Genomic DNA, 13,217 nt, shown 5'->3' with positions numbered 1-13,217 from the left:
GCTCCATCCATTAGAAGCATTTTGTTTTTATACACTCATAGTAACAACACTGGATTTTTTTCTTTGACTTTATAAACTTCAAAAGAATACCAGATTCAAAATCTGAAAATCAAGCAATCATTTTACTATGCAAGAAACTGACAGTATATGGGGTATAGATAGACAAAACAATTATACCAAAAAGGAGAGGGTTGGAAATTACCATGTGCCACTGCAGCTGTATCTGGTGTCCAGCCCAATCCCACATCAAGTGGAAACTGCAGTATTTAGGTGTTTCAAAATGCCCCAATTTAGCTTTACTTACTGCAAGATACAGTGAACAAACAGAACAGTTAAAACTGATCAGCTGATATGTTTCTGAGCAGGAAGTCCCCCCACTTTTAATTCAGTATAATGGTTTCATCTGTCTATACCTTATAATAGAAAAAATCTAGGCCACCTTATTTAAGTCTCCCACTGGTTGGAAATGTAAGTGACAACACCTTACCTGTTTCAGGGTGAACAGTGGCTCGGTTATACAACAAAATCTATTTGAACAGAAAATAAAAAAAGTTCTCATCACAAAACTTCACTGAAGTCAGAAAAAGTGCAACTTACGTTTCTCTTGCAATAATTTTCTTGCCAATAACGGCCTGGATGGCAATTTCAAACAACTGTCTAGGAATAGCATCTTTTAAACGTTCACATATGGCTTTACCAACAGCATATGCCTTGTCCCTGAAAAAGAAATATACAAGAGTTTTTAGGGCAAGTACTGCAACCCTAGAAAAAATATTAAAGATAAATATTTCTAACACTTTTATTATAAAGACTTCACACAATCTGCAGTAGAGAAGTTCAAAATATATTGTCAATATATTGCATCTTATTGAATAAGTAGTTCAATATAATTAAACTAATTTCAGTTTAAGACGTCTAATTTAAGAATTCTGGTCCTTTGACATTGACTTTCATATCCTTGGACTCTGTATTAAAGTATACTATAATACTGGAATAATTCAGCTTGAAAGTCTTACCCAGTTTTTGAAGGAAGGGTCTATCTTAAGGAAGATAGTGTTTGACTGATATGGAGGTAAAATCACGTACAAAAGGTAGGATTCGACTAAGGACTGGAAAAAGTAGTCAAATGAATCTGGACACTGCAGCTTCCTTCTGTTTTGAAGAAGCTTGCCTTCTTAATTAAAAAATGCAGAAAATAATATTTGCTTACAGTGCCCAAGTGTATGTTTCCATTTTATAAATATGAACTCTACATATGTTCTCTTTTTCCAGTCTATGATAAACACTCTTCTCACCAAACCTGTTCAATTTCCAAATCACAGTGGATTCAGAAGCTAAAGACCAGTGAAGGGTCGTATGTCAAACCCTATTTTGAAAAGGTAATAGAAAATGATAAATTATGAAAAAAAAAAACTTTATATATCATAGGAACCTGGTAGAAATGCCGTCTTCACTGTGTGTACACTCTTCCAAGTATGGCGTTAACTCAGGAAGACAAAAGCAAATTTACATGGAACTGAAATTATGTGGAACATAGAACTAAGCAATTTCCAGCTGGATTCCTTTAAGAAACCAGTGTCTTATTTTCATCAGACCTTTCCACAATATTATCTGCTCTCTTCAAAGGAGAAAGTTTATCCTTCTCCTTCTCTTGCTTATCCACAGTTACCCTATCTTAACATTTTCTACTTTCTCTGATTAATAATTTGTATCTTTTAAAAATAATAAAAGTATTAAGTACGTGTCAAGTTTTAAAATGCCTCTTTTCTTTTACAGATCATTCTTGAAGCCAGCTGAATGGTGACGTACTCAGTCCTATATTAATGTATGTTACCAGCATCTATAAAACTATTTTTGATTCACTAGCTGAGGCCGTCCAGTTCATCGACTCACTTGTGTACAACAGTTGCAAGTTCCTCAACAGTGTTTCCATTTAAATGAAAATCCATTTTGACAAGGTCTGCTGCCTGGTATCCTGCATCTTCATAATCAAAACTACACAGAGAAAAAGTTTAAAAGTCAGCAACACTTGTGATGAATCCTGTGATCCTGGTGTTAAAAAGTTTGTTTTCTATACCACTTAGTAAAAAGACACTTGGATTTTTGTTAAAATACAGATAGATTCCTTAAATTGTTTTAGTAAATTTCATAGATTTCATAGACATTAGGGCTGGAAGGGACCTCGGAAGATGGAGTCCAGCCCCCTGCCCAAAGGGCAGGAAGTCAGCTGGGGTCATAGGATCCCAGCAAGATAAGCATCCAATTTACTCTTGGATTATAGTTTATAAAGGCCAGATGAAAAACTACTAAGTAATAGGAGAGTATTCTGAGAATTACAATAGTACATTACAAAAATAGTTCTCTCCAGAACTGAAAAAAATCTTATTCCCAAATATTGGCAGGCATCCTTTCTTCCAGCTATTGAGTAGGGTAAGTTGGGACCAGTGGTGCACCCCCTGAGCAGCTGCGATGGGCGGGGGGGGCAGGCACCCTTCCCCCATGAGCACCGGTCAGGACGTGGGAGTGCTGGATGTAGGCCATGGCCACTTCTGGTTGGTAAGCTTTGTCACAGGGACGCCCCCACCCCTGGTCAGACTCCACCCTCCTCCCAGCTGACAAGATCCGCTGTGGGGAACAACCCCGCCCCCCAGGTTGCTGACTGGTCGTTGGGGGGGTGGCGCATGACCCCCCTAAGGTGGCACCAGTCAGCCATGGTTGGAACCATCACCATCTCCACTGGATTCTCTAGGAGCCTACACCAGGACCAAGGGGCTTCTTTCCCTAATCATTCCAGGGGGAAGCTACATAAAGCCCCAGCCTACAGAAGCTATCAGCTGCAGAAGCAGACTATACATCCCAAAGTTATCTGTGGTTAGAATTCTATACCTTAAAACAGGACTTCTGAACCGTTTTTATTTATACTATTTGACTAACTGGTTGCTCCTACTTGATAACATCTCATTCTCTTCAGCTTCTCCCTCCCCTCCTCACCATCAGCTTCCTTCTCTCTCTCTCCATTTCCAAACACCCCCCCGTTCAGTTTTTTACTCCCCAGCCTCTTTTCCTGCGATACTTCTATTTCCATTCTTTTCACCATTTTCTTGCTCCTCTAGCTCAATCATATACAAACAACAAAAAACCAATGCCAATTATAATCCTATTTCCATAAAACAAATTTAAGAAAAGCACAGAAGACTAATCAGCATGAAACACCAAAACAAGCTTATGACCCCGTTATTGTAATTCTCAGAATACTCTCCCACTACTTAGTAGTAGTTTTTCATTTGCCCTTTGTAAACTATAATCTTTTCCAGGGAGAAGATCATGTCATTCTTATGCTATAAAATGACAAACATAATTATGATCATTAAAGAAATAAGTACTGAGGCGAGATCAAAGTATAATGCATCCTAATGCCAAATCTCTTGAGATCAGGTTTCAGACACAAGAGGCAATGAGCTTTCACCAACTTAAATCTCATCTACCAAATAGCATTCCAGTCAGCTGAACTCCCCCTAAGGTACTAATAAGTACCACCACATTGTTATATCTTCCAATATTTAAGATTTTACCTAAAGGAATGCATTTTTATCTCAATGTGCAAAAAGTTATTTGCTTAATTCCCAAAACAAAGTTGAGAACATTTCTTTTCATGTGAGCTTCTGACTAGTTCTAATGAATTACCATTTTTAATTATTTCCTTAAAAATCCATTTTCAGTCATCCCTTTAACACAATAACAATACTCATATAATGCCAGGTCTCATAGTGGAGTACACCACACACTGGAACAATGCTGGCAAGAGAAGAAGATTCTGTAAGACAGTAAATTAGGTTAACTGATACCTAGATTAATTAATTATCACTGATGGTCATACTGTAATCTGTTTACAGCTGGAAATTTTAAAAAGGGCACAGGAAGTGAAACACCAAACTCCATTTGGCCCCTTTCAAAACTCCTTCCTGCATCCCAGAATCAAAATGTAAAGAAACTTCTGTTCTGAATATCCCTTTTCAATGATGATCATAGTGATACCCAGAAATGCATGGAAGCTATTACACTTCCATCCCACTGGGTGTCTCTCCTTACAGCATCTGACGTTTAACTATGGTTATTTCAGAACTGATATATATCAAGAAGACATGAGTGCCAAAGCACCCAAAGGTTCAGTTGGTTCTGTCCCATTTCTGTCTATTAGTTATAGAACCAATGCTCAACCTCCGGCCTGTGGGTCATGTCCAGTCTGCAGAGCCATGTCATCCAGCTCATGCGGCTCCCGACAAGTCCAGAAATTTGGCAGCCAGGAAGCAGTAGAAATATTAATTGCTCCCAGAGATGTGGCAACTAATGCTGCTGCCACTCCCTCACTGCCAAATTTCCAGACCTACGCAGAGCCCCATGGTCTGGATGAAATGGCTTTCCGTGCTTGATTGTGCTGGCACAGTTACACGGTGGCTGGATCTGGCACAGAGAATTGTGCCAGCAGGCCAGATCACACTTGGGACCGACTTTGTGCACATAATCCCAACAGTGAACTGTCCCTGCACTGCTCACCTGGCCCACAGGGCCAGAGCAGTTAAGTACCACTGACTTTGCAAGTATGACCTTGCTTCTTTGCCTTAGCTGATTCAGCAGTAAAAGGTTTAATGCCATTATCCTATTCAAAGGGACAGTCTAAGTCTTGAGTAAAAGGTAGAGCTGTAGTAATATTTTATACTTCAAAAATTCCTATGCTTCTTTTACTATGTAAAATATTCCAAATGGAAATTTACCCAAAGAACCTTGTCTGCCAAATGGAAATAGCAAATATAGTTTCTTTTATATATTTACTAACCAGAATAGCTCCCACATCTCAAAGCTGGCTGAACATTCAACAATTTTTCATGTTCTAGTTTTAGTTTTCCCATAGTTGCATGAAAAACACAAGACATATTTGCTTCAGTCAAAGACCTATTCGTAACTTTAGAATGTTGTCTCATCTGCCATGTTGTATCCCTCCTTGTCGGGTCCCTTCTCTAATCACAGTATTTGTCATCCCATTCTCTATAATTTTTTTAAACTAGAATGTAAGACTTTAAGGCAACACTAGTTATGACATGCATAAAAGACCATTTCTGCATCATTACAAAAAATATTCTTCCCCGATTAAATGTTAGTGTTAAGAGCTGAAAATTTCCTTCCATGCCTTTGAAAATTCTTTCAAATTTTTAACCTCTTCAAAATAAAGGAAGCTTACCTAGCATATCCAGAAGACAAGGATTTTAGAGTGTCATAGAAATCCACAACTACTTCATTCAGTGGGAAGAGATATTTCAGCATAACCCTCTGTTCATCAATATACATTACGTCTTTTTGAACTGCCCTGCGAGCCTACAACATAAGTTTAAACAACAGAAGTTCTCCCCTGCATAAAAAAATGTATAGTTTCCATTTACAGAATCTAATTACTGGGAGGTTGCAGGGGGGTGGACAGGTGGTATGGGGAGACTAAGTACCTTGTTCCCTGCTTGTGCCTACCCCCCTGCTACTGCCCTCCCTGCAGCCTTGCCCCCACTTTCCTTTCTGTTTCATCTCTGTGCCCCCTCCTTTGCCCTTCCCTCTCTTCACCCCACAGCCTATGATCCCCCCTTGCCCCTTCATCCTCTGCTTCCCCCACATCACAGCCTGTTTCCCCCACTCCTTAATTTTGCTCTCTGCTCATTTCCATTCTAGTCTGGGGTGCTGCTGCTGCGGGGTCAGGCTGGGGCCATGCTCGGTGCCCCATGCCACTATGGACAGAGCCTGCCAGCACAGAGTGAGGATAAGGGTGCAAGAGAGCCAAGCAGGCAGGGGAGCAGAGGATGAGTTGGGGGATGGGGAGAAGAGGAATGCCAGGGGGTGCAGAGGTTGCGGCAGAGAGTGGGGCAGGCAGCAGCTACAGCCCCAACCTCAAGTAGGGGCTACAGCCTGAGCCACAGTAGCTGCCTTCCCATCCTCAGACTTAATTCTAAGATGAGAGGCTTCCCTTTCCATCCTCAGCCCTCATCTTAAAATCAAGTAATATGGTATGTTGAGAAACTCCAGCCACGAGCTATGAGATAGCATACATTCTTTTTTCTAGTCATTTGCTTAGGCCCCAAACTAAATAAGCATTATAACATCAAAAACATTAAATATCTGTACTTCACATGAAATAGTGTTGTTTATTCCACCACCTAATACGAGATTTCCAGATGCTTCTTGCCTCATCGCTGAAAATCCTAATATATTTTGCTCCTACCCCTTAATGCACTAAGTTCTGCAAACAGTTTTTAGCATGTGGATCTTACTACTACACCTAGAACCACTGACGTATACATGGGAGTATAGCTCTGCAGATGACTGCAGAATCAATATCTGACCCCCTTATTTCCAGACTACTGATTATACTATATGCTTTGGGCACTAATGTAACAGTATACTGTTCTGTATTATGTAATTTTGTATGTTTCAAAGCATTATGACATTTATGTCTATTGCAACTTTTACTTTTGTCTTTATACTTAATTTAAAAAAAAAAAAAACAAATAAAATTTTCCAATGCAACTAGATGGGGCTGTTCAGGTAAAGAACAAAGTTTTTAAAATGTGCATTTCAGGTGCAACTGATAAAAGCAACACTTTGCAATTTGAGTTTTTGCTAAAATGAGATATTAAACATCATTTTTATCATCCTGATCTGTTCCACATTTGGACAAGGACAGGTGTATCATACCTGCATAGATACTTGTCTGAGTGACAAGAAGCTGCAAGCTTTCCTACGTGAAGCTGCAAGCTTCCCCACAGTTTTTTTGGGACTACTGATACAAAATATGTTTCAAACTACTCCAACAGCTCCCACTAATTTCCCCTATATAAGAAGAATCAAGGAATTAGAACAAACACCTTATTTTACAGAACTCAAAAAACTTTGCTTACTGAGCTCGAACATTATAGGGAATTCTGAAGTCAGAAATGAGGTCATTCACACCTGAGTTTTAACATTTAGGTTTTACTGGAAAAGAATTATTATTTTTTAACATTTCCAAGCTACCCATCACTGTAGCATACAGACACCAGAGGTTATTTAATAATGTGCACACAAAACTAAAGTGATATACAAACCTGACACATAGTTGTTATTTTTCCCATATATTCATAGGGTGTTATGACAGTACCCAAAATAGTTGGCTCCAAATATTCTGAGACAGAATTTTTATCAGGAAACTCAGCAGGGTTGATTATAATAATCTCTTCTTTACCATATGCCTGTAAGAGGAGAAACTGCAGGTTGAGAACTTAAAGCAGCATGTACACACATGTGCGCCTAGCATCTGACAAAGGAGGCTGTTGGCTATGAAAGCTGAACCAGTTCGTCTCTAACGTACCACCTTGCTTTAACTTCTGTCTTTAAAAGGTACTACTAGTAAACTACATTTTCAGAAAAAGGGATGAACTGAATGAAAATACAATAGTATAAGATGGTATAGAGTTGTATTGCGGTTATTTGGATACACACTTGTGAGTAATACTCTTATCCCAAATAGATGCCAAATAATTCTAATACCTCATCACAGATGCCTCACTACAGTGGCAAAGTTATTTAACAGTATATGTCATCTAGATTATGATCCTCAGAGAAGTGAGAAAATGATTTAATTTTTTCTCGGTTCAAATGTATGGGAACAAATACACAACTTAAGTAGTCTTTCAAATCCTTTGATTTCAATACAATTGTTAACATTTATTCATATGATGTTTCTGTCAAAGGAGCAGCTGAAACAAAAGACAGAAAAAATACTTTAAAGAACCTTTCCAGTTTTCATTATGAAAATGTACATACCTGCAGACAGTTCATTAGGAATATCAATGGCAAGAAATGATGTTACAGAATAATCACATTAAAATGAACTGTAGGCCGCACCATGAGATCCCTTTGCCTTATCCACAGTATCCAGTAACCATCTGAAAGAGACCCCTCTCACCATACACGGTCTACATTTTGCAACAAATGCTGGATTTATTCTCATAAAAATCTATTTAAATACTAACTTAATCATGGAAAGCATGGACAGAATTGGCAGAGATCATCTAGTCCATCCCCCCGCCCCAAAAGCAGCATCTATCATTCCGGGCAAATTTATCTAACTTGCTCTTAAAAATCACCAATGGGCGAGACTGCACAGCATTGACACTTGACAGCTGGGGTTCTGGACTCAGCATTACATATAAGAATTGTTTCTGATTTTAATAGTGAGATGATAACCACTAAAAACAATTCAACATTTAAGTAGCAGGGAAAAAGTAGTGTGATAAATCGGCAGCATGATAATTAGAGGAATGCTAGGTTTTGCCTTAGTAAGCCTATAAATGAATAACATGTTTTGAAGCTATCCAAAAATATAGACATTACATTTTGAAATCTTAGAATCCTACAAAATTTTGGAAGGCACTGAAACTTACCACACACAAATAATTCTAACACTTCGGGAATGTTGTTCTACCATTGGTCTTACAGTTGTAGACCTTCCCACCACTGTAATTTTAATTCCCATAATGCTCATTTGGAAGTGTATTTTCTATATTCTTCATAATTACATTACTAGAAACCTTAGATGTTGAACATCTGGTAAGATGTGCTGAAAAATTACTTAGCCTCACAAGTATATGTTAGTTTTAAATTAAAATCAACGGACGTTTTTAGTTCTACACCGTTTACTGTTCATGAAATAACTGAATGCATGAACAGCTGAAAGAATTCAGTCTTATTCCTAACTGTTTTCCAAAACAAATAATTTCTCTCTCATCAAAATCAAAATTATACAGAAGAAACATAAGATGCTATATTAGTTCAATTCAAATGTTTGTTATTAAAGTTTTTGGGAAAAGAAAAACATAGGAAAGACCAAAATATGGGATTTCTTAGTAGACATGCAATAAAGATATATTTACATAGAAAACTATTATTTAGGTTAAAAAATTCCAAACAGAAGTAGAAAGCACTAAAATTAAAGGTGCCTCTGTAAATTTAATTCTTCCCTTTTATATGTGCGCATTATGATACAGTCCAGGTCATATATATAGGGTTTGACAAAATTTGCTTTTTTTAAAAAAAAAAAATTTTTGACAGGTAATATAAATTTATCATTTTTAAGCATTTATTTTAATTTTATTGATTTGAATTTTCAGGAGTGTGTGAAATTAGGAATGTGGGGGGGCAACAATTTTTTAATGATAAACATAGCTACTATAGGGCTGCCAGCAGCAGAGCTGCCATCAGTCCTGGCTCTGCAAGCCCTTAGCTCCATCATCCATGTTGTCACTTCCTAGTCTTTTGTTCCCAGTCCCCTGGGATTTCTAGGGGTTGCAGTGCAAATTACAGTCAGTACAGTTCTGTTACATTGCTCCCCCTGCTGTCACACACTTCATCATCCATCATTTTTCCTACCTCTTTTCTATACATTTCAGTTATTAACAATGGAAATATTTTTGTCAGTCTGTGTGCGTGAAGCAAAAAATCAGTGTTTATCAACGTTTACTGATAAAAATCAAATCCTGCCAAGCCTAGTCATACGGTGATGTTTTCAAAACAGTTACATACACATGGCTAGCTACATTTCAGACAAAAGCACTGAGTCTTTCAATTTCATAGATTCTTAGCATGCTGAATTAGCCTGAGATGCAGCTTCCCATATTAGAGATCTGGGTGCGACTCCCAATTTGCCTTCCCTCTTAATGGGCCAGGATACATCAACAAGGGTTTAAACAAAGAATACTAGTTAGTAAAAGAAGTGAGACCTGAACCCCTGGTCTCCTTGATTCCCACCAGCAAGAAACAAAAGATAATGGGGAATCTACGTTATCTGAATCCTATCCAGAAATGCTCTGTGGCATACATGCATGTATTGCAGCTACAAGAGAAGGCTGAGGGGGGGATCTAGTGGCCGTTTACAAACTGGTCAGAGGGGACCAGCAGGCACTGGGGGAGTCCTTGTTTCCCCCAAGCGCTACCAGGAGTGACAAGAAATAATGGTCACAAGCTGGCAGAGGGTAGATTCAGGCTAGACATCAGGAGGCGCTACTTCACTGTCAGGGCGGCTAGGATATGGAACCAACTTCCAAGAGAAGTGGTGCTGGCTCCTACCCTGGGGGTCTTTAAAAGGAGGCTAGATGTACACCTTGCTGGGGTCGTTCGACCCCAGTACTCTTTCCTGCCATGGCAGGGGGTCGGACTTGATAATTTGCTCAGGTCCCTTCCAACCCTACTAACTATGAAACTATGAACTGGCATCCAAAATTCTCGCTGCAGATCCCTTTAGGTTGCTAGGCACATGCACCTACATACATGCGCACAAGCCCCAAAATGGGTACTACAAGGAAGGAAATGTAAAGGTAAACCACTGACAAGGATATGATGATCAAATAAACTTTCACTTTGGCCAAATGAGAAACAAGACTTATGCCAACTAGCCCCTTCACTGACCTGCACATTGCTGCACTGCAGTAACTATAACCTAACTACACTTTTCTCATTCTTCTGCACCCAACACTTACATGTTTTAAATAATTCATTATTATTTCTGGAAGTTGTGAGTGGTCAGAATCCTAGTCAACTAAGCACTGGTTACATCTCAGCTGCCACCTGTTTTGGCACTGTATTTAAGAAGTATACAAAACACCTAAGCACAGTCTAAAAGTAATTGAAGGAGTTAGAAGGCAAGCTATCTGAGAAAAGGTTGTAGAAACTAGGTATGTTTACTTTGACAAACGGCGATTAAGGGGAATGATGGCAATTTTAAAATATTTCAAAGGCAATCATAAACAAGAGGGAGAAAAATTGTTCTCTTGTCACAGAGAGCAGAACACAAGGCAAAAATATAAATTACAGGAAAAGATTAAATCTCAGGGAAAGAAAAAAACCTTCCCAACTGTAAGAACCACAGTGCAATGAAACAAAATGCTCATGGAAGCTGTGAAATCTCTTTCACTGGACGTTTTCAAAGAACGATAGGATAAGCTTTGTAGTAAGCATCACTGTCCTACCTAAAGAGATCTGCAGCAAAAATTGTGACTGTCAGTTCCACTGGCACAATACTTGCGTATGTGCCACAGAGCATTTCTGGATAAGATTCAGCTATGTGGTAAGCACCATGGTCTGGGATGCTTTACAACGGTGCTTACTACATATGTGCAGAGGATTGGACTAAATGATCCTTAAGGTCCCTTTCCTACGATCAGAGCTGACCTGAGCAGGGTGTAGGGCCCAGGGCAAAATCGGCCCTTGCAGGGCCCTGCCCCTGCTCCAATCCAGGCCCCAGACCTGAAGAAGCTTGGGGGGGGGGGCGTGAATGAGGGGTGCAAAGCCTCCGCTCCACCCAGCTCCGCACCATTGCTGTTCTGTCCTGCTCTGCGGGCCCCTCAAAGTACAGGGCCCGGGGTGGTTGTCCTGATTCATGACCCCCTAGGAACAGCCCTGCCTATGATTTTATGAGTGTATGGTTTGGCAGAGAGCAAATAAAAATGGTGATGAATGACTGGCATCCACTATAACAGAACTAAGGTTGTAGCATGTGCTTGCCATGTACAGTAACAGTGATATAAGCAAAATGTATTTGAAAATGGAATATACTGTTTGGTGACTTCATGTTATGGTTCCTTGTTTTTGTGGGTTTGTATCAGACATCTTGTCTATATAGGAACCCTAACTTCTTCCAAATGAAAAGTTAAGCAATTAGTCACCTTTATTTAAAGGTTTAATAACAATACATCATAGAAAAAGGGATATAGAAAAAGGGGACCAGGAGGGATGAAAGATGTATTTGTCAGCAGATACTTGCCATCCCCAATACAGAATTACAGTAATCATTATGTTATTGTTAGGGACCTACCAAAACAGTGATTTTGCAAATGTGAAATCCAGCATTACCTGCAAAAAACAAAAAAAAACCAGGCAAGGCCTGCAAAATCCCCACACACAAAAAACTTAATTAAAATAAAATGCTTGATTTCCAGAGGAAGCCTACAGTTCTCATGCTGTTGCGACCCAGACGCACAGCAACCTGCCAAGGGGGGTGGTTAGAAGCGGGGAGGGGGCTGCTGGCACAAAGGGGAGGCCAACATGACTACTGCCCCTGCCTGCCCCTCACCACTGACTGGCTGAGAGGGTTGCCTGTCATGTGGCTCTGCCCCTCTCCACCAATCAGGCATGACTGGGCAAGAGGCAGGGCTGTATGAAGGACAGCCCTTAAAACCAATCAGTGATGAGGGGCACGGCCATCAGATCCCCTCAGCCAGAGGCATGGGGGAGGCCCCAGCATGATCACCCCACAAAAATGGTGGCCAGCCCCACAATCTCCCAGTGAAATCAGCTGGCCACCTTAAGTTAGGTAGTCCCCTATTTATCACCTGGAAATGACAACATTTTCAGTGAGTAATTTAGCCAAATCTGCGTATTTACAGGGATCCAGGAGAAAGCACTCCTCTTGTTCTCAGTTCTGCAAGCACTGGAGACATGAGAACAGTGGTTCAGAACCACTCAGAGCACCCTCCCCCCCCCCACAACTTTTGTAAATTAAACCGTGCCCCATTTCAATAATGAAAGTATGTATTGCAGTGTTTACCCTCCTTGCAGAGGGCCTAGGCATTGGGGGGTGGAGAAGCAAACAGGCAAGGACAGCTGTTTCCCTCTCTATACCTTCTGCATCGCCCCTCAAAGAATCTCCAGGCAACCCCTCATTGAGAATCACTCAAGTTTCTTGGGAGGAAAGTGGCCTTAAATGGAAAGTGGAAAAAGTCTAACCACTAGGGATTCGACTGTTTCTTAAAAACGGTTCATTTCAAGCTCCAATAAATAACTATTATGGTACCTTTATCAGTTTCGCTGAGGAAAGAACAGCTTTATATGGAACAGTCGGTGCAGTCAAAATGACAGATGCATTATATTCTTGCTCTAAGCGCTGGTTAAAAACTTCCATATGTAGGAGACCAAGGAACCCCAACCTGAAAAAAAATATTACTAAATGTGTGTACTGTATTACTTATTATGAAGGTAGTGTTAGGGACTAACTAACTGAGTCAGTACCCTTAAGTGCAATAAAGACAACCCAGATAAAGTGAAACCTCCATTGTTCAAGAAAAGTCATATTGAACAAGGATTGCTAAGCTGGACAAACGTGCTGCACACAAATGTAGAGTAGGAATATATCAAACACTTTAAATTTT

At 39.8% G+C, this 13,217-nt stretch overlaps 1 protein-coding gene across 3 annotated transcripts in view; it reads right to left on the bottom strand.

Annotated features, from left to right (window-relative positions):
- Window positions 1-13,217, bottom strand: part of GUF1 (GTP binding elongation factor GUF1) — a 45,464-nt gene that overhangs the window by 7,515 nt on the left and 24,732 nt on the right. For all 3 annotated transcript variants that reach the window (XM_090035867.1, XM_090035865.1, XM_090035866.1), the window contains exons 11-15: window positions 12,863-12,995; window positions 7,122-7,265; window positions 5,237-5,370; window positions 1,894-1,995; window positions 598-717 (exon numbers count right to left, since the gene is read on the bottom strand). In XM_090035867.1, the coding sequence (XP_089891993.1) occupies window positions 598-717; window positions 1,894-1,995; window positions 5,237-5,370; window positions 7,122-7,265; window positions 12,863-12,995 (633 nt within the window). The remainder of the gene's footprint in view (window positions 1-597; window positions 718-1,893; window positions 1,996-5,236; window positions 5,371-7,121; window positions 7,266-12,862; window positions 12,996-13,217) is intronic.

Source organism: Crocodylus siamensis, chromosome 2 (assembly GCF_052110815.1).
Source record: "Crocodylus siamensis isolate JL-2025a chromosome 2, ASM5211081v1, whole genome shotgun sequence".
Classification (NCBI taxonomy): Eukaryota; Metazoa; Chordata; order Crocodylia; family Crocodylidae; genus Crocodylus; species Crocodylus siamensis.
This window is presented reverse-complemented; position numbering and strand designations above follow the sequence as displayed.